This window comes from Prunus dulcis, chromosome 5 (assembly GCF_902201215.1).
Source record: "Prunus dulcis chromosome 5, ALMONDv2, whole genome shotgun sequence".
Classification (NCBI taxonomy): domain Eukaryota; kingdom Viridiplantae; phylum Streptophyta; class Magnoliopsida; order Rosales; family Rosaceae; genus Prunus; species Prunus dulcis.
This window is the reverse complement of record NC_047654.1, coordinates 8,124,588-8,147,708: the sequence shown is the minus strand read 5'-3', so window position 1 is coordinate 8,147,708 and position 23,121 is coordinate 8,124,588. Positions and strand designations below refer to the sequence as shown.

The 23,121-nt window shown below is 37.7% G+C and overlaps 2 protein-coding genes across 2 annotated transcripts; both read right to left on the bottom strand.

The window, feature by feature from the left end:
- Positions 1–865: 865 nt before the first annotated feature.
- On the bottom strand, positions 866–2,909 carry LOC117628950 (flavonoid 3'-monooxygenase CYP75B137-like). The gene is made up of 2 exons (XM_034361492.1): positions 1,962–2,909; positions 866–1,498 (listed from the first exon to the last, which is right to left on the bottom strand). The coding sequence occupies exons 1-2, from the start codon at positions 2,907–2,909 to the stop codon at positions 866–868; spliced, it is 1,581 nt and encodes a 526-aa protein (XP_034217383.1).
- Positions 2,910–22,320: 19,411 nt separating this feature from the next.
- On the bottom strand, positions 22,321–22,812 carry LOC117628949 (uncharacterized mitochondrial protein AtMg00810-like). The gene is made up of 2 exons (XM_034361491.1): positions 22,549–22,812; positions 22,321–22,452 (listed from the first exon to the last, which is right to left on the bottom strand). Exons 1-2 carry the CDS (start codon positions 22,810–22,812, stop codon positions 22,321–22,323), a joined length of 396 nt encoding a protein of 131 aa, XP_034217382.1.
- Between the last annotated feature and the right edge of the window lie 309 nt (positions 22,813–23,121).

Sequence of the window (23,121 nt, the reverse complement as noted above, 5' to 3'; positions counted from 1 at the left end):
TAACCTTGGATTACAGTCCAAGTGGACAGCTAAGATGTAATCTTAGAATAGAAGAATGGATGGCTAGATTTGCATGATGTAATTTGGGAATTTCCTGTTCCAGCTGTTATTAGTGAGCAGTGTGTGCATGAGAAGAATAACAGAATTCATCTTTTTGCTCCTTCCTCAAGCTCTCTCTCATTCTGAAAATCTCTCTGAAACCTTTACTCATTCAGCAGCATTTGTAGAATGCAAGTTATAATTCAGATCATAGTCTGAATTCTAACAATTATTGCATTTGTGGATGAATATTGGTTTTGATGACTTGCAGGTGATGAAACAAGGATAGTTGGATAAGAGACCAATTAGATGTTCCATGTCGTTAATATTTGGACTAACATTTGTGTAATTTTTTTCGACTTCTTTTGCCTTTGTTTTCTGATATCATCTTTGAGCTCTGTGTGAGGTTTTTTTAGTTCCTTATTTCATGCTTACTTCGAATTGTGCTTTATCATTTTCTTTTGAAGTATAACCCACCGTCTAGCTAGAATTGGTTTGTGCCTTGAGATTGATATGTTGTGGTTTGAAGAAGCTTATGATATTATTCAAGATGTTGTTTTTGCTGATGTAATTCTTTTTGAAGTTAAAAAAAAAAAAACTAACTAAAATAGTACTAAAAAAATAAAATTCACAAGGTTTCGTCCAAACAAAAAAAAACAAAAAAATCACAAGTTATCACTGGTGAAATGAGACAAACCACAACATGTCATTTACTTCCTCCATTTATTATAAGATGATAAGGATTATGGGGGCAACAATTGAACCAAGAGCATCAATGCATAATATGTGACATGCATGCATCTTTCAAGATGAAATGAACATAAATCTAAGCATAGAGCTCCAGTTTAGATAGCCTGGGTGTTGGAATGACAATTAATGGAGTCATTTTCTTTGTCACAATCCCAAATTTGTCTTGAAGGTCAAGCTTTGCATCAGTGGGCAACCTCCACTCAAATGAATGTAAAAATGAAGCCAACACATAGATCATCATCTTCTCTGCTAAGGGAAGCCCAGCACACATTCTTCTTCCAGAACCAAATGGAAGATATTCCAACTTATTGCCCTTGTAATCAAAGTTGTTGCTAGGGGGGTCATTGAGGAACCTCTCGGGCCTAAACTCCAAGGGATTGTCCCAAACATTAGGGTCTCTGTGTATGGCCCAAATATTTATAAAAATGGTTGAACCTTTTGGTATGTTGTACCCTCCAATGGTGGTGGATTGACTTGGACAATGAGGAGCCAGAAGAGGCAGAGCAGGGTGCAATCTAGATGTCTCCTTAATCACAGCGTCTAAATAATGTAATTTGGGTATATGAGACTCTTCAACCATGTTTTTCAACCCCACAACTTCTTTCAGTTCTTCTTGAACTTTTTTCAGGTCATCTGGGTGTTTTATCAGCTCAGCCATTACCCATTCCACCATTGTTGCTGTGGTTTCAGTCCCACCCACCACAATGTCCTGTTCAAAATAATCAAACTGTTAAGAGTTTAGGAAAAAAAAAGGATGGGTTATATTTCAAATTACTTCTTCGTATCCCTTGTGTTAGAATTTGTAAATCAAATTTTGCTCTTGAAAATAAACTGAGAATGTACACACATAGGCATATGAGCAAAAGTTTATGTAGTGTCAAAAGAAAGATGTTATACAGTGAGTCTCCCATGCATGCCTATGTGGAAGAGTTGTAACTAAAGTATCTTCTTAATGTTGTCAAAAGTAATGCTAAAGTCATGTATCCAGAGCCATGAATCACTTACAGGTATGAATAGAAAATTCTAACCGTTGATGAATTGTAGGCCAGAACTAAAGCATTTTCTTAAGTGGTGTCAAAAGTAAAGCTAAAGTAATGTATCGAGCCAGAATCACCTCCTACTCGTGTGTGGTCAACTGACTACACTCCAAATCAAAGATAAGAATACTGTACCAATAGCAAGGCCTTAAGTTGTTGCAAAGTAATCGATTTTGCACCATCTTCGTGATCATTAAGCTCCAACAAGATCTGTAAAAAGTCCTTCCTTTCATGTTTTAGCTCTAGGCCCTCATCTTTCTCTACTGCCTCACTCTTCTGCCTTTCAATGGCGGAATCAAAAATCTTCTCAGTCATAGATTGAAGCTGCTTCATACGCCTCGCAATTCCTTGCACATCAAACCTTGCAAGCGAAGTTAAAAAGTCAGAAACATTTGGCTTCCCAAGCAACTCTATAATTTCAGCCACCACATTTCTGAACTCTGCCCCAAGATCAGCCCCGTTCTCTGCTTCTAGAGTCCCGCCCCACAGCATTCTTATGACTGTGTTGATTGATGTCAAAAATGCAAACTGCCCCAAATCAATTGGGCTGCCAACTTTGTCATAAACATGACTAATTGACTTGAGCACCTCCTCTTTTCTCAGAGCATAGGAAGCATCAAGGTTGGCTTTGCTCAGCATGTGGCTCATAAACACCTTGCGCAGCCTCGTCCAATCTGGACCGTAGGGTCCAAACGCAATGTCGGTGCATCCATAGGAGGCAATCTGTGCAGCAATTGTGGGGTCACGATTAGCAAAGAGGGTGTCTTGGTCACGAAGCACTTGTTTGACAATCGATGGCGAAGAGAGCACAAAGCATAATTTGCTACCGAGTTGGAGTTTGTAAATAGGGCCATAAATGGTTGCCAAGTTGGAGAATTCATGGTGAAGGTTAGGGCCTAAAAGGGGAAGGCTCCCAAGAAATGGCAGGCCACGAGGACCTGGTGGCAATGGTGGCATTGGGTTTTTTGAGCTTTTCCAATTCCACAGGAACCAGAAAAAAGCAACCACCATAGCTGAAAGGGTGAGAAACATTGCTCTGATCATGAGATGACCATCTCTCTCAATATTTGCTAGCATCTCCATGTTAACCAGTCAGTCACCGTAGGGTTATATATAGAAAATAAATATAGAGCAAAAATCAAGTAACAACAGTCTAGTCAGAAAAATAACGTTCAGTCGGATCAATTGTAGGACTGAAAGCATAGTTGTGAAGCCAGGATTTCATGTGTGTGGGGACCTCTTACAAATTATAAAAAATAAAAAATTTGAACTCACAATACATGCGAAAAATAGTGTATATATATATATATATCACATATGTCAAGAATTATATTGCTTATTGGTTGCAATCATAATTGTCCTCGACAAAGGGATAGACAAATACATTCTGAACAAGAAAAATTGCCAGAGATAGACAAAGAGTAGCGATTTAGCAAATATTTTTAAAGCTTTTTCCCCCCATTAAACCTAATAGAAAGAAAAAATCAAAATTTCACCAACTAAAAAAAACCTTAGGTCCCTTCATGCATTCATATCATACATGAAAAAATGTTTTATATAAAAATATTGACTAAATATGAAAAATGGTTTTTTGGAATAATCATTTTCTCAAAATAATTTTTGGCAGTTTTTATTCCCTACACATCAAATAAGAAAACTTGATTTTATGGAATTTTAGTATGAAGTATATATTGACTTAATGAGCCATCATTTTTAACCTAAATTATATATTGACTCTATCTCCACCACTGTTCTAGCATGTGTGTGCAGCAGTAACTTTTGTTTGATTTGTCTTCATAGCTTTAAATGCTATCTTGACTATAGTGTGTAAGGCATTCCATTCCAGCTGAAGTCTTCTTTCTTGAGAAATACTTGTTTCTTTCTTTGCTTCTTGGTCCATCCATTTTCTTTGAAAGTGAAAGTGAGAGAGGTGTGACATAGTTTGTAAACATATCACCCACAATTATTTGGTATTAGTTTGTAACTGATTACCATATTGGTAATTAGAGCTAGAATGCATTACAGATATATGACATCCAATTGAGTTTTTATAAAAAATAGCCAAAATTTGATATTTACTTTCACAAATGTCAGTTTTTATAAAAACTTTAAGCTATAACAGAAATTCTACTTAAAAAGACACAAATATTCTCAGAATAAAAATTCACATAAACCTAAAAGTAAAAAGAAATTTCATCTTTCGCAAGCGATCATCTCTTACCAGACTTGACAAGTTTTGTTTGATGATCTCAAAAGTCACCTATATGCATAGTAAGTGTTTATTTTGATTTGATCTCAAAAGTCACCTATATGCATAGTAAGTATTTATTTTGATTTGATATTTCAACAAAATCAAGTACTTATTAGTTTGGTCACTGGATTCATTATTTTGTGAATTAATTTCTAGTAGTCACAATTGTCTGCAGTGACTAACCTGGGTTAATTGAGAGGTGTTAGGTGTATGTCACAATTGTCTGCAGTGACTAACCTGGGTTAATTGAGAGGTGTTTCACAAGTCTTATCTCGTAATGGGTTAATTGGAATGCCACTAGTGTTTGAGTTTGCACTTGATATAACATTCATTCGTATTTTATTTCTGCCCAATTCTAGGACTGAAAGTATCATATCTGCCCCATATATTAATATTGGTGAATACTAAGAACGAAAATCATTTGAATAAGAAAAATTGGGAAGTCTGCGTTATTCTTATACACAACAACTTCTAACAAATTTTTATTTTTCTATTTTTCCATATTTTCTCCACTTATTTTTCTTACAATATCCACACACTTTTAGGGACACATGAACCCTAATAGCATCGAGCTCCAATTTAGATAACATGGGTGTTGGAATGGCAACTAATCTAAGAGTAGAGCTTCAATTTAGACAACTCCAAACATAAAGATCAAGCTTTGCTCCATGGTGCAACCTCCACTCAAACGAATGCAAGAATGAAGCCAGCGCATAGATTAGCGTCCTCTCTGCCAAGGGCAGTCCTGCACATATTCTTCTACCACGAGTTTCGTGGGAGATGCAAGCAATCGATTTTTGTTGTATTAATAATTGGCACCAATTAATGTGCTAATCATCTATTAATAAGTGTATGAATCTATTGGAGTATATATTTGTAAATACGGGATCGTTCCCACGAGGAATTGGAGGCTTATACAAAGGTCTAGTTTGAGTACGTAAAGAACACTTATTTAACACAACACAAAGGTAAAATAAAAATCGGATACTAGAAATGAGTGAAGAAAAGTAAAAGAAACAAAACAAAACAAGAAACCAAAGGTGTGACAATCAGCATTTTGTATCACTCATGTATCACCATTTTATCACTTCTTTATCACCCCATTACTGTAGCAGCAATCAATCGCTTTTGGACAGAGAGGAAATTCTCCGAATAACAAACTAAACGATTGATCGCTTGTGGGAAGCGATCAATCTCTTTTAGGTTAGAGACGAATTTATGAATTTTCTATGTTTTCTAGTTTCGACCTCAGTCCCTTTTTTATTTGTAAATTTCAAACCGTTAATCCAAATTTTATGTTCTTTGTATGATTGGATTCAACATGGAAAAATGAAGAACTTTAGGTAAGCCAAATGTAAAAAAATATATACAAAAGTGAGCAGAATTCGGTGGAAAGAATACTCAAGACTTCAAACAACACATACAATGACAGGACCCGACCCAAATTCCACTTTGGAATCCGAGCCGAATCCTGTGCGTGTCCGACACCTAGCGGGTGTCGGGCACAATGACTAAATTGCCCTTCTAGTTAAAATTCAGGTTTATTACAAGTTTGACTTCTGCCGAAAATTCAGTAGAGTCTCTCATGTAATTTGATCATTTCCCAACATTTCTACCTGCCAAAAGCATATATATACATATCCCAACTGCCAGCATGTATTCAATTTACATTTAAATAGTTCTACTAGACTTAACGACCTTAGGCCACACAGATAGTCCTAGGGCAATTCATCAGAGCAACTAATTCAAGAATATACAACAGAACAATATGATTTCTAAAGAAATCCTGCACAAGAGAGAGAGTGGTGCGGAGTGTGGAGACTACCCGGTGGTGGCAATTTGGTATACGTCTAATGTCTGGGGGCGCAAAACATTAAAAAATGTGAGTGGACAAAAATAAAGTTTTAGAAAATAGAATATGAACATACTAACCCCATTGTTAAAACATTTAGAAAACTTCATCATGCATACTATATTCGTACAGAAGACAAACACACATATTTATATTTATATAATCCATTACACACAGAAATCATCAAACAGTTTAAATGTTGAAAAATAAATATTTCTCTACCACCTAGGTATACCTATTTTATTCCCGTCAATTCCCATATTTATCCGACAATTTCCTTATTTTCCGTCAATTCCTTTATTTTCTATCAATTCCTCATGCCACCGAAGCGACACATCCTCGCAGGTCCCCGAAAACACAAAGTCCACCCGAGCTGCAATCCTCGTAGGATTCAGGGGACATTTAGTCTGCCTGATCCATATTCCTCACTCCTACGGTCCCTGCGTCCCCGAAACCCGTGAGGCAAATGTCAAGCTCGCTGACAAAACCGAAAGCAACTAGGATGTCCGTGGACATTGTCATATCCTAAGGCAACTTTTATTCCGAAGGCAACGTCTATTCCGAAGGCAACCTTGGGTATCCATGATGGTTTTAAAATAAATGTACATATTTATGAAAAAGATTAGCCTTTATAAAACTATTCTTAATTATCCTAAAATCCTGCTGCCATTCAATCCGATAACTACTTCCATTCTTACTTTCCATATCTTTTTAGCATATTCAACTAGGCAGCATATAAATAAAAATATTTAAATTCATCAATCATGCTAGGAAAATCACAATCAGTAAAACTTATTCAAGATTAAATAATGATATTCAGTTGCATAAAAATCATTTATAAAACAAAAGTTCACTCACTGAGTGTCCGAGCTAGCTGGACCTTTCGAAGGTCCCTCATGCGGGTCAGCTGGTACCTGAGTACCTATTTAAGTCATCATAAATATTTAATCAATAAAAATACTCAACATAAATATTTAATTCCAAAACCCTGAACCTCGTCTCCTAAGAGTGCGTGCACCAATTTAAGATCATTCCTATGCCCACTTAAGCATTTCGGATGGTTAGAACGGTCTGAAAAGACCCGAGACTCGCTAAGCCATAAACTTCCATATTGGTCAACCCGGAACCCCGTGGGGTCCAAGACCTCAAATTGACAATCCGAGAGTTTCTATAGGTTCTACATATATTAGTAACCTTATCCTACAAGTTTGGTCCGAATTGGATGGTCGGATTGATCACGATCGGACGGTTCCTATAAATCTAACCCTAGGGTTGGTATTTTCAGAGTATCCGGGACTCCGATTCAAGATCCGTCGAATCCTATACAATCCTGGAATTATCTAGATCAACATATAAGAGATTGACTACGATCCAACGGTTCAAACGTACCAAACTCTAAAATTGCAAAATAGGCGAGATCCACTCAGGGTTCAAACATTAATCAAATTGGAATCCGAAAGTACCTACGCGCTTGTGAGGACCAAGAGATCATTTTAGGATACAATGCCGGGCCATTACCTGGCCCACGCCCGTGTGTGCCTTGAGTAAATTCCGGCGGCCGGAAAAAACTACAAACCGCCGGCCAAGCTTCCTACCTTAGGTGTAAAACCTCATTTGGAATCACTTTTTGTTCTTGGACATCCCCCCAAAAATGGCCGGAACTGGCTGGAATCTCTACCTAAAGTTTGGCAGAGTTTTGGGTTTGAAATTGGATTACCTATGATACGAATTAATGAAAACCTACCCAACCATCAGCTAGAGCATGGAAAATAGGTAAGAATCCATACCTTGATCGTCGAAAACGGTGATCGAAGGAGAGAGAACGAAGTCGGTGAAATTTCTGTCAAAATAGGGTAGTTTTCTTCAATTTTCCGGCGGAAAACGCGGTGTCGAGCATCAAAGAGGGGCTAGGACTTGATGACGGGGTTGGGCCAGTTTGGTTAGCACCAGTTTCGTGACCGGTAGTGGCCGGTGGCAATGGCTATAGAGGAAGGGGTGGTCAGCTGGAGAGAAAATGTCGGGGGGGAGGGGGAGAGGTCTAAAAAAAAAAAATCTGATATGGCAAATCACCATTTTGCCCCTCAACGTATTTTGATCGTATTTTCTTCAATATGACTCGGATTTGAGCCCACTATGTGTCTACGGACTCGTTTCGTCGTGCCCTACGTAACGGTACAAGCGAAATTTCCAAATTCCTTCTCGGTCAAAAAGTCAACTTTAAATCTAATAAATTATTCAGGGGTATAATTGTCTTTTCCTAGTATAAATTAATAATTAAAAATAAATTTAGGATCGGGTTATTACAATCTACCCCCCTTATAAAAATTTCGTCATCGAAATTTTCATACATGTCACTCGAAGAGATAAGGGTACTGATCCCGCATTTGGTCCTTGGGTTCCCAAGTAGCCTCTTCCATATTATGACTCCTCCATAAGACTTTCACAAGGGGGATCTCTCTAGAACGCAGTACTTGCGTCTTCCAATCTAGAATCTGAACTGGTTGCTCCACATAACTCAAATCATCCTTCAATTCTATTGGTTGCTCCTCCAAAACATGGGAAGGATCCGAAATATACTTCAGAGCATAGAGACGTGAAATACATCATGTAACTAGGATAGGTTGAAGGAAAGGCAAGTCTATACGCCACTGGGCCCACATGCTCTAAAATCTCATATGGCCCGTTGTAACGAGGACTTAACTTTCTTCACTTTCCGAATCTCACCACGCCTTTCCAAGGCGATAACTTTTAAGAATACCTAGTCACCAACCTCAAACTGAAGATCTTTTCTTCTATTATCCGTATAACTCTTTTTTTGGTCCTAGGCTGCCTTAAGTCTTTCTCTAATCAATTCCACCTGTTTCTTTGTCCGTTCAACATCTTCAAACACCTCTAACCTGTGCTCACCCACTTCATCCCAATACAATGGGGTTTTACACTGTCTCCCATACAATGCATCAAATGGTGACATCCCAATACTTGCTTGATAGTTATTATTATACGCAAGCTCCATGAGTGGTAACTTCTCATCCCAATCACCTCGAAACTGCAATACACAAGCTCTCAACATATCTTCCAAAGTTTGAATCGTTCTTTCTGATTGTCCATCAATCTGGGGATGGAATGCAGTGCTAAACCGCAATTGAGTTCCAAAGGCTTCATTTAACTTCGTCCAAAAACGGGATGTAAACCGTGGATCTCTATCTGGGATAATTGATACTAGCACCCCATGCAACCTTACAATCTCATCTATGAAAATCTTAGCCAGTTTATTCAAAGTATAGTTCACTCTCATCGGCAGAAAATGAGAAACTTGGTGAGTCGATCCACTATTACCCATACTCCATCATGCTTATTCAGTGTCCGAGGAAGCTTGAACACAAAATTCATGGTGATGTGCTCCCACTTTCCACTTAGGAATTGGAAGTGGTTGCAGCAACCTAGATGGTTTCTGCAGCTTTGCCTTGACTTGCTGACACATCAAGCACTTACTGACATACTTTGCTATTGGCTTTTTCATAAAAGGCCAACAATAATGCTCCCTCAAAGTACAGTACATCTTTGTGCTGCCACGATGCATGGCAAATGTCGAGCAGTGAGCCTCCTCAAGAATTTCCCACTTTAATGCTTCATCATCCGGAACATACAATTTGGTACCCACCATTACAGCTCCATCACTTCTCACTAAATAATCTGTTCTGGTACCGTTCTCTACCTCCAATCTCAATGTAAAAATCAATGGATCCTGTGATTGGGCTGCAATTATTCTTTCTACCAATACGAATCTCACATAAAGAGTGGCCAACAAGGCTCCCTGTTTATCCATACCTAGCCCAACTCTCAACTTCCTCAACTCAACCAGCAATGGAAGATATCTCCCTCAGGGATGAGCTACAGATCCCGATGACTTCCTACTAAGAGCATCAACTACCACATTAGCTCCCCCAAGATGATGCTCAATAGTACAATTGTAATCCTTAATCAGCTCTAACCATCTCCTTTGCCTCAAATTCAGTTCCTTCTGGGTAAATAGATACTTCAAGCTTTTATGATCCGTGAAATTTTGGCACGTTTCCCCATAGAGATAATGTCGCCAAATCTTTAAGGCAAATACCACGGCAGCAAGTTCCAAATCATGAGTAGGATAATTCAACTCATGCTTTCTAAGTTGCCTCGAAGCATAAGCAATTACCCTACCATGTTGCATCAACACACAACCTAATTCTTGCCGGGATGCATCACTGTAGATAACAAAGTTCCCACTATCATCCGGAAGTGCCAACACCGGAGCGGTGGTCAACCTAGTCTTGAGTTCGTTGAAACTCTCCTCATACTCATCTGACCATTCAAACTTCACTCCCTTTCTTGTTAAACGCGTGAGAGGTGCCGCTATAGTAGAGAAACCCTCCATGAAGCGACTGCAATACCCGACTAATGGTATGTCCTTGCAAGTGCACAAGATTGATGTAGGATAGCGTTTGACAAGTCCAAGTATCGTTCCCACGAGGATTCCAAATTAATCTAATATTCGAATACCTAAATTAAATCTAACTGATACGCAAGTAAATTTGTAGAGATTATTTTTGTGGAAGTTTATGAAATGAACAAGAAATTAATCAAGGCAATTAAGAATTAAAACGTTGACTTTTAAAGATTGAAAAAGAATGATGAAGGTCTAGGGTTTCGGAATCAACCACAAGCAATCCAAGTTAGATTTCAATGCATTCAACAGATTCTTTCGATTCTTTAGATGATAATTCCCGTATCTAAGTCCTTTTCAGGCACTCAGATCATAGTTCTTTTCTAGTTCACACAAAGATCATATATCCAACCCTGCAATCTATCCTGGTTAAGGCATAAATTTAACAAGTTGGATTCATTAAGTTCTAGAAAACGAAAGAACCAAGCAAACCATTATTCTTCGTCAAGCAATAATGTAATTCACCACACTTAATTACAAGAAGCTAATTGAATTATATTGCGAGTTCTGCCTCAAATTCATCTTCCAATTTACTAGATGCAAAGCCCTAAGGTGATCAATCAAAGAACTTAAACAAATAGCAACAATTAAGATAGTGATTAAACATTCATCTAAAAGAAACTTAGAATCCATTCAATAACATTAGAAATCATAACTATCCATGCTCGGGCATCATCCTCGCCATAGAGAATAATTTAGTTACTAATGTTCAAAGAAAACATAATTGAAAACTAGAAAACATAAAGTAAAACTTATGGATTATGACAATGCTTGAGAACTTGATGATGGCAGCGGCTCTTTGACTCTCCTTCCAACTCCAGCATAAGAGAACCCTGTTTTCTAGTCATCTTTAAATAAGGAATAAGTCCTCTTTTGACTTGGTAACTATGCTTTCCTAGTTTGGCTTCAATTGTCTTCGATGAGTTGGCATCCAATGACAGGACTCGACCCAAATTCCTCTTTGGAATCCGAGATGGACCCTGTGCATGTCCGACACCTGGCGAATGTCGGGCACGAATGACCTAACTGCCCTTCTATACTAAGCATGATAAAATAACAAGGTTGACTTCTACCGAAAAATCGGCAGAGTCTCCCTTGTAACTGGATCAATACCAAAACTTTTACACCTGCCAAACAAGTATATATATACAACCAACTGCCAGCATACATATATATACATTCCAACAGTTACGTTCTAAGTCTAGGGCAAATTATCATAGTGACAACTAAGAATTTACAAAGGAGTCAATCCTTTTACAAAACAAAAAGTCCTACATCAAAAGAAAGGCGCGGAAGGTGGAAAACGGCCCGGTGGTGGATCCCTGTGCACGCCTACTGCTTGGGGGCGCAAAACATTAAAAAGGGTGAGTGGACCCAAAAACAAAGTTTAGAAAATAGCATATGAATTCTCTTTATTTCTTAAATCAATGCACTCATATAATTATACATGTATATAAGCCAAGCATACCCATGGTCAACATTAATTTCTTAAGGCATTGAAAACAGTTTAAAACTACCACCTAGGTGTACCCTTTATTTCCGTCAATTCCTAATATCCGTTGGGTGATACATACTCGCAGGTCTTAGTGACACAAGGTCAGTCCGAGCCACAACTCGCAGGATTCAAGGGACCGTAGTCCACCTGATCCGTATTACTCGCTCCACACGAGTTCGAGTACCAAAGAACTCGTGGGGCAACTGTCAAGCATGTTGACTAAACCGAAGGCAACCAATACAATCCGGAGGCAACATTTAATATGAAGGCAACATTTATAGATCTGGGTACAAGGTGGTTTAGGAAAATATAAAATATTCAAAAGAATAGAACAACTTATAACACTAATCTTTGAATAAGATTTATTCAAGATCAAATACTGAAACTGAAACTGAACTTCTTAAATTCATTTATAAAAACAAAGAGTCCACTCATTGGTAGTCTGTGCTCGCTGGACCTCTTGAAGGTCCCTCCTGCGGGTCAACTGGTGCCCGGGTGCTTGATTCAATGACCATAATATTCTATTAATACAATATAGTATTAATTTAAAAATCCTGACCCCCGGCTCCTAGAAGTACGTGCGTCAAATTAAAGTTGTTCCTATGGCCATAAAAGCTTTCCTTCCACTTGAGATAGTTTAGCAATATCTTGGGACTCAAAAAACGCTAAAGTCCCAAATAGTCAACCCGGGACCCCGCGGATCCATGATCTCACAATTATGATCCGGGAGCCTCTAGAAGTTCCAATATACTTAGGACACATGTCCCGAGGGTTTGGTTTGGTTCGGACGGTCGGATTGATCAAGATTGTACAGTCGAACGATTTCTAAACCCTAGTCCTAGGGTTTGCAATTTTCGGAGTATCCGGGACTCCGATTCACGATCCGTCAAATCCTACACGATTATGATATTGTCTAGAGTAACATATTTGAAAAAGATTACGATCCAATGGCTTAACCATATTGAACCCGAAAATCGCACAATATGCAACAATCCGTTTGAGGCTCAAACGGTATCCAAATTGAGATCCGTGAATTCCTACGCGCTCGTGATAGCCTAAGGATCTCATCGAGACACAATGCCACTTCACTACCCTCGCCCACGCGCCGCCCCACTCGCTGACGGCGCTGGGTGCCCAAAGCGATTACGCATCGCCGGAAAAGTCTCAAAACCGCGGCTCCAAACTCCTGCCCTAGGTATAACACCCTATTTGGAGCCACTTTGTTCTTGGACCTACCCCAAAAATTGACCGGAAGTGGCCGGAATCGAGACCCAAAAATCGGTCGAATTTCCAATTCGAAAAGCAATTACCTATGGTCAAAATCGATGCAATCCTACCTAACCATCAGCTAGAGCATGGAAAATAAGTAAAAATCCATACCTTACTCGTCAAATTTGGAGGAGAAATGGGGGAGAACGAACGGTTTGAAGTTTCAGGAAAAACCATCGGATTTTCTGCAATTTCCGGCGATACTCCCGGCTGCTGGCGGCGAGCTTGGTTGGGGTTGGAAGCGGAAGACCAGCCGGTTATTTTAGGATTAACACTACCTCGATTGGTGGCCGGAGGAAGCAGTGGCGGCGGAAAACCGTTGCTGCGGTATTGACAGGGAGGAGGCCAGAGAGAGAGAGAGAGAGCATGAGGGTTTTAAAAATCTGATTTTTCCAAATTACCATTTTGCCCCTCGTAGTATTTTAACCATATTTTCTTCGTTAAAGCTTTGATTCGAGCCCACTTCTTGTCTACGGACTCATTTCGTCGTGCTCTATGCAAAGGTGTGTGTAGAATTGTCAAATTCCTTCTCGGTCAAAAAGTCAACTTTTCTTTAATAAATTATTCCAAGGGCAAAATTGTCTTTTCTTCTTAATAAATTACTAATTAAATATTAATTTAGGTTTGAGTTATTACATCAAAAATCCTACTAAATATAGGATTAGACCTTAGAAAATAACCTTGCATCCTTGTAGACACTTTCCAAATGCAATTGACATAAATTGGACTCCAAGGATTGGACTTCAAAAGGATTATTTTGCAAAACCCGCAGAACACATTCTGCCCAAATTGTCTGTACTAAAATGGCTACAACTCTCTCCACACACGTCCGAATCATGAACCGTAAAATTCTACAAAAAGCTAACATCTGTATCTTTCTAAAAATATATATGGTTCGCGTTGAGGAAGTACAGTATATTCTGTCAAGTTGACAGTTCTGCACGGCACATTCTGCTCCCAGGATTGCACATCATATTTCAATCCCAAAATTGCTCCTTTTGCTTGCTTTTCCATCTTCACTCTTCAAACCTAGTACAACACAAAACTAAGTAAAAATAGAAAATGTGCCTAAGACTACTTTCCGGACAAGATATGGCCTTTATGAATTCTTGGTGATGCCTTTTGGACTGACTAATGCGCTAGCGGTGTTTATGGATCTCATGAACAGAGTGTTCTAACGTAAGTTGGATCGCTTTGTAATTGTGTTCATGGATGATATCTTGGTGTATTCTAAAAGCTAAAAGGCACATATTAAGCACTTGGAAATTATGTTGAAGGCTTTGAGGAGGAGGCAACTTTATGCAAAGTCTAGCAAGTGTCAGTTCTGGTTGGACAAAATGAATTTCTTAGGACATGTGATTTCTGCAGAAGGTATTTACGTGGATCTCCAAAAAGTGGAGGCAGTAGTGAATTGGCCATGACCAACTAGTGTCACTGAGGTACATAGTTTTCTTGGTTTAGCTGATATAACCATTATTTTGTATATTTTTATTATCTTTCTCTTAGATTCTTGCTATGTTCTTGAGTGAGTGTTTAACTGTCTGTAATCAATGCACAACCTTATGGTGCCATCCTTCATCTTTACAAACAAAACTGGTGCGCCCCAAGGAGAAATACTGGGTCGAACGAAACCCTTATCCACCAGCTCCTGTAACTGTGTCTTCAGTTCCTTAACTCAGCTGGTGTCATTCTATACGGTGCATGAGAGATAGGATTGGTTCTTGAAAAAAGCTCAATAGTGAACTCGATCTCCCGGTGAGGAGGTAACCAAGGAAGATCCTCAAGAAACACATCTGGAAATTCCAGTACCACTGGAATATCTTCTAACCTCATCCCATTAACTTGGGTGTCAATTACGTGAGCCAAGTATCCTGGACACCCCTTTCTAAGTAACAGTCTGCAACTGTCTCCCCGAGCTTCTAACTGTACCACCTCCAAAACGATGTCAAGAACTACCACTCTGATTAGACCCACTGTTAGAACTAACTCCAACTCAAAAACCTCCATAACTACGACCACTAGATGATTCGGAGCTAAAGCTAACCCTCTTGGATGACCCTTGACTAGGACTACCCATATCATACTAACGCATGCGAAAATCACCTCTTCCCTGCATCACCATCTGACTGCTCTCTATCAATGAGGCTGGCATCACCGGATCTCGAAATTAGTCAGACGCAGTTCTATCACTATGTCAAGGATGGATGCCTTCAGTCCTCTGGTGAACAACTGACACTTCTTCCTCTCATTCGACACAAGTGGTGCACAATACTTGGACAACTCCTTAAATTTCTTCTTATACTCTAACACTGTCATGCTACCCTGTTTCGGCTGAAGAAATTCTTCCTTCATCATATTCTGATAAGCTAGTAGGGAGGACTGATCATCAAATGCAGTACGGAACTCTTGCCATATAATAGCTGACGGATCATGATATAAGCTCGCGGAGTTCTGTGGCCACTCTCTAGATTTGAGGTGTCAATTGCAGGACGAAGGTGTTCAGAATGCTGACGCCGGTGGTGATTGCGAGAAGAACAAAGATGAATGCGATTTCTCTTTCGCCTATTGCAACCCCGACGAATTGCCGATTTCCACCGACAATATATTCCAAAATGGCCAGATCCATTCGGTGCTCTCGATTTTCAACCCGGATCTCCTGTTCGCTGATGTCGATGACGACGATTCTTCCAAAGCCAGAGGGGCTACCGTTTCCTCTTCCTCTTTGCGACTGCCATTGAAGAAGCTCTTCTTTGAAGAGCAGGATATGCCGACCTCAACAACGTCGTTTTACAACTCAAGAAGTGGACTCGGGTCCTAATCCATGAGATCAACCAGCTTCTGAGTTTGATCATCAACAACTTCTAGAGCAACAAGGAGATCTTTCTTCATGAGCTCATCAGTAACGCCTCTGATGTACGTATTTTCACCGTTTATTCTTATGCTGATTTCTCATTTTAGTATTTTTCTAGTTTTTATTGTATGAATCGTTGTGTTTTCTGATTGTGTTTGGCTTGTGAACGTTTTAAATTCAACGACTTAATTTTTATGGCTTAGGTTAGAGATTTGAACATGTTAACTTTTATGTTGTGGTTTATGATCGTTTCAATATGGAAGGAAACTAATTTCTTTGTTCTTTAGTCGTGATAGACATATTTGCTTTGGTTGATGTTTAGTCCTTTCTTTCTTTAAGGGCACCAAAAATACAAATTAGCCAATACAATACATTTGCAACAAGCCAATTTTGGCTTTTTGGGTGGTTGTGGGTCTAATATATTACTCTTGTAAATTGCAACAAGCTGGTAAGTTGATTTGTAGTATACAATTTGTTATTTGTAAGTGGTATGAATATTTGTTAACTTCCAATACATGGTATGAAAAACTGTTATACTATTCATACCCTACAATTGAGTTAATTTATATGACATAGTATTAACAGTAACTTTTGTTTGATTTGTCTTCATAGCTTTATAAGTGCAACTGTTTCATATCCAAAACATCAAACTCTATCTCCGCCACTGTTCTAGCATGTGTGTGCAGCAGTAACTTTTGTTTGATTTGTTTTCATAGCATTAAATGCTATCTTGACTATAGTGTGTAAGGCATTCCATTCCAGTTGAAGTTTTCTTTCTTGAAAAATACTTGTTTCTTTCTTTGCTTCTTGGTCCATCCATTTTCTTTGAAAGTGAAAGTGAGAGAGGTGTGACATAGTTTGTAAACATATCACCGACAATTATTTGGTATTAGTTTGTAACTGATTATCATATTGGTAATAAGAGCTAGAATGCATTACAGATATATGGCATCCAACTGAATTTTTATCAAACATAGCCAAAATTTGACATTTACTTTCACAAATGTTAGTTTTTGTAAAAACTTTAAGATATAATAGAAACCCCACTTAAAAAGACACAAAAATTCTCAGAATAAAAACTCACATAAACCTAAAAGTAAAAAGAAATTTCATCTTTCGCAAGCGATCATCTCTTACCAGACTTGACAAGTTTTGTTTGATGATCTCATAAGTCACCTATATGCATAGTAAGTATTTATTTTGATTTGATATTTCAACAAAATCAATCACCTATTATTTTGGTCACTAGATTCATTATTTTGTGAATTAATTTCTAGTAGTCACAATTGTCTGCAGTGACTAACCTGGGTTAATTGAGAGGTGTTAGGTGTATGTTGTTGACGTGAGTCTCCTAATTAATCAATGAGATTTATTTCTTTGATTAATTAAGGGATTTACTTTCCTATTTTTTATATAATTGATAAATCATTGTACAATTAGGAGATACTTTCCTAATTCTTTACTGTATCTAATTCCTTATAAAGCCCACATGTAAACTCTTATATATACCTCCTTATGGAGAAGAATAAATTCAACATAATACATTCAAACCATATTCATATTTTAGCATGGTATCAGAGCCTAGTTCTCTTGTGACCTGTGCTTACGTTCTTCTTGAAATTTAAGTGTTCTCCTCCCCTCCTCTTCAAGGGGGGGAGGGGGAGTGAAAATGATATGTTTACTTACATATCCCCATTACCTTGATGTATTCCCATGAAGATACTGCATATTTCTTTACTCTAAGGACCCCTTCTCTTCAAGGGGAGAGGGGAGTGAAGAGAAGTTGTTTTGTCTCTAAACCCTTATTTCAAATTTCTCATATTCAAATCCAACACCCTAAATCAAATTCCTCATAATTTTCCCCAAATCCAAATCCATCAAATCTAAAGTCTTCAAATCCTTTTATCCAAATCCCTAGACACATACCCTCAAATCTTATACACAGACCTCTTAAATCTAATTCCTACATCAAATTCATACATCAAATTCCTCACCTTCTCATATCATATATTACTTCCGATGCGATGTCAGGAACCCCTACGATTCTCCATCTTATTGCAGACTCATAGAAGCATGCGGTCACTCCTGCTGACCCAGCTACCCGGACTCCTGCTTCTATCATCACCACCAAAGGTTCTACTTTTCATACGTCCTCCAAGACCAGATATTGCATATGCTGTGAGTGTGGTTAGTCAGTTTATGTATTCACCCAGTGTCTCCCACAGGAATGCAGTTAATCGGATCTTAAGATACTTAAAGTCAGCACCTGGGAAATGATTAATGTTCTAAAAAAATAGAGATCTCGAAGTTGTTGGATATACAAATGCTGATTGGGTTGGCTCCATTACTGACAAACGCTCTACTTCAGGTTACTTTACCTTCGTAGGAGGTAATCTAGTCACTTAGCAGAGTAAAAAATAAAATGTGGTTTCTCGGTTTAGTGCAGAAGTAGAGTATCGAATAATGGCTCACGGAGTTTGTGAACTACTATGGATCAGAAGACTATTGAAAGAATTGGGTTTCAAGCCAGGAAAGCCAATGGAATTATATTGTGATAAAAAATCAGCCATTGACGTTGTCCATACTCCAATTCAACATGATCGAACCAAACATGTTGAAGTGGATAGACATTTTGTCAAAGAGAAGATTGAGAAGAAGATCATCCGCCTACCATTCGTAAAATCAGAAGATCAGTTGGCAGATATCTTAACCAAAGCTGTTTGTGGAAAAGTATTTTATGACTCACTTACCAAGTTGGGCATTGGTGACATATATGCAGCAACTTGAGGAGGAGTGTTGACGTGAGTCTCCAAATTAATGAAGGAGATTTATTTCCTTGATTAATTAAGGGATTTACTTTCCTATTTTTTATATAATTGATAAATCATTGTACAATTAGGAGATACTTTCCTAATTCTTTATTGTATCTAATTCCTTATAAAGCCCACATGTAAACTTTTATATATACCTCCTTATGGAGAAGAATAAATTTAACCTAATACATTCAAACCATATTCATATTTTAGCATATATCACAATTGTCTGCAGTGACTAACCTGGGTTAATTGAGAGGTGTTTCACAAGTCTGATCACGTAATGGGTTAATTGGAATGCCACTAGTGTTTGAGTTTGCACTTGATATAACATTAATTCGTATTTTATTTCTGCCCAATTCTAGGACTGAAAGTATCATATCTGCCCCATATATTAATATTGGTGAATACTAAGAACGAAAATCATTTGACAAAGAGGGGCTGGGACTTGATGGCGGGTCGGGCCAATTCGGTTGGCGCCAGTTTCGTGACCGGTGGCAATGGCTATGAGGGGAGGGGCGGTCGGCTGGAGAGAAAATGTCGGGGGAGGGGGGTTTCCCAGAGAGAGAGAGAGAGAGAGAGAGAGAGAGAGAGAGAGAGAGAGAGAGAGAGAGAGAGAGGTTTAAAAAAAAAAAATCTGATTTGGCAAATTACCATTTTGTCCCTCAACGTATTTTGATCGTATTTTCTTCAATACGATTCGGATTTAAGCCCACTACGTGTCTACGGACTCGTTTTGTCGTGCCCTACGTAACGGTGCAAGCAGAATTTCAAAATTCCTTCTTGGTCAAAAAGTCAACTTTAAATCTAATAAATTATTCTAGGGGTATACTTGTCTTTTCCTAGTATAAATTAATAATTAAAAATAAATTCAGGATCAGGTTATTACGTACAAAACAAAAGAAGGGGGGGGGGGTGTGGGGTTTTAATTCAAGTGACATAATTCTAATGCTTAAATGTAACCAAACTCTAATTTTATAACAAGATCAACAAATGTGATTAACAAAGTGTAATTTAATGTGGTGACAAACACTAGGGTTTCGAAATCCACCCTAATTCTACCATGTTTATGGATACCCAAGTTATGAATTTTAGATACATTGATGAAGATGTTTGCAATTAAGACCGTGTTTAGTGGTTTAAGACACATTGATTCTCTCTAAGATAAGTAAAGTGTGTGTTTAGTGCTACAATACTTATGTTTTCTACACAATCAATCTAGGTGTGTTTAGTACTTCGATTTAATCATGTAAAGAAACCCATTAAGTTTGAAGAAAATATGAACATCACAAGAACCTTAATAGTATGGTGTTTACGTTAGGCATTCAAGAACCCAATTCACATAAATGATTCTTACTTCATCCATTAGTTGCTTAGGAAAACATGAAGATACCTATGATCCCAACAATCTAAAGAAGCATACCTTCAAGGGTGATCAATCAAAGAAAACATACATCAAGGATAGATTAATTTAGTGAAGAGGAATTCATCAACAACATCTAGAAATCCATAAACTCATGCATCAAAACAATAGAGTATTTATGTTCAGGGCTTCAACCTAAGCCTTAGCTATGGGGTTTAGTTCCTCATGTTCATAGTAAATACAACTTGAAATAAAACAAGAAAGAAGTTACAAATTTTGTGAAGATGAAGTCACAAGATCTTCAATGGTGGACGAATTCTTCTCCTCCTTCGTAGCCTCCTTGCTTGGCTGCTGCCCTTTGCTCTCCTCTCTCTCCCTTGTTTCAGAAAATGCAAAGTGTAGAAAATGTTGGATGTCTCAGCCAATCCCCTTCCTTACTTGGCTGCCTCTCTCCTTGCTAACTCACACATCAATATTAAACTCCACCTTTGCAAAAGTTCTTTGGCCCATCTCGACTTTCATCATTTCCTTTGACTTTTAACAACTTAAAAGGGATCCAATAACCATCAGCTGGAATCCTAGCTTATTTAAGTAAAATATTGTTACCAAGTGGTGTGTAACAATTAGAAAATGGAGGGTTACATCCAATTGAGGTAAAACTGGCCCAAAACAGGATTCCAGAGCTAGTATCAATGCTGGATTGGTTTGAAAGGCTATACTTGTTCAATAAGGCTAAATTTCGGATATGTTGTAGTTGACACCCATTGAAACAAGTTTCATGAAGCACTTTACTGCATCTGAGCACTGAAACATGCTAATCCAAAGCTAGGGAGTTGACCTACGAAAATGAGCAAAAACAAAATTTACATTCAATAATTTTTTAGCTTATATTTCTTCCAACCAAGGTAAAACTTATACAAACACAAAAAGGAAGTATAAATCTGTAAATTGTCAGGAACTAACTCTAAATATTGGGTGAATGACATGATAAATCATATATAAAAATGAACCAAACAATTTTACTTTGAAACTTTTAAGGTTTATGTGAGTTTTAATTTTGGGGGTATTTGTGTCTTTTTAAGTGAGTTTTCTGCTATATTTGAATTTTTTTTTAATATAGAAACTGATATTTATGAAAGTATGGGTCAAATTTTAGTTTTTTATTTTTATTTTTAATATTTATAAATTTATAAAAAGGTACAAATTTATTTGGATTTGATGTTCTCCTCCAGTTTAGTTTGCAGATAGTAAGTTATTTATTAACGGAGAGGAAGATTCGAACTTAAAATATCTTTCTACATTGAGAAGAAGAATACAACTAGATTTGATATAGATAATTTTTCTTATAGTGTGAGTACTAAGAACAAAAATCGTTTGAATTGCAAAACTTAGAGTCTCTACAGAAAACTGTTAAGTCTGTGTTGCTCTTATACACAACACTTTCTAAAATGATGGAGTAAATTAAAAAGGCACACAACATTTTTACCATATCTAATTAACAAAGGAAATCAAGAACGAGTGCAACAAGATAAATCGCAAGATATCACTACTAGTGAAAATGGGATGAACCACATAACGTTGTTGTGTTTATGCTAAATATGAATATGGTTTGAATACTTTAGGTTAAATGTATTCTTCTCCATAAGGAGGTATATATAGGAGTTTACATGAGTGCTTTATAAGGAAATAGATATAGTAAACAATTAGGAGAATATCTCCCAATTTTACAAGAATATGTCAACTATATAAAATAAGAAATTAAATCCCCTAATTAATTAAGGAAATGAATCTCCTTGATTAATTAGGATACGTCAACACTCCTCCTCAAGTTGGTGCATATACATCACCAATGCCCAACTTGGTAAGGAAAGGTAGACAGATGATTTTGTTCTCAATTTTTTTCTTTGATGAAATGTCTATCCACCTCAACATGTTTGGTTCGATCATGTTGAACTGGATTATGAGTAATATCGATAGCTGACTTGTTGTCACAATATAACTTTATTGCCTTTTCTAATTTGAAACCCAATTCTGTTAAGAGTCTTTTGATCCATAATAATTCACAGACTCCTTGAGCCATTCCTCTATATTCTGCTTCTACACTAGACCTGAAAACCACATTAAGTGACAAGGTTACCTCTAACAAATGTAAAGTAACCGGATGTAGAGCGTTTATCTGTAATGGAACCAGCCCAGTCAGCATTTGTATATCCAATAACTTCAAGATTTCCATTCTTGGAGAACAGTAGTCCCTTTCCAAGGGTTGACTTTAAGTACCTTAAGATCTAATCAACTGCATTCCTATGAGAAACACTAGGAGAATGCATAAATTGACTAATTACACTTACAGCGTATGCAATATCTGGTCTTATGTGTGCCAAATATATCAACTTTCCAACAAGGTGCTGGTATTGTTCCTTATTGGTATTCACCAGCTCCATGTCTTCACACAACTTGTGATTCATCTCAATGGGTGTGTCAGCAAGCTTGCATCCAAACATTCCTATTTCAGTGAGTAGATCTATCACATACTTTCTTTGAGACAATATACCAGTCTTTGACCTTACTACTTCAATTATGAGGAATAATTTCAGAGCTCCTAAATCTTTCATGTCAAATTCCTGAGATCAATACTTTTGTAGCTTTTGTTGCGCTCCTGTGTCGTTCCCAGTTACGACCATGTCATCCACATAAACAATTAATACAGTGATTTTTCCTCCATCATGCTTGAAGAAAAGGGTATGATCTGAATTACTTTGAGTGTATCCAAATTCTTCATGGACTTAATAAATCTCCCAAACCTTGCCATGAGAGATTGTTTTAACTTATATAATGATTTTTTGAGCTTGCAAACGTGATGTTTCTTGTCAAGACCTATATTACATAATGGTGGTAAATCCATGTATACCTCTTCTTCCAAT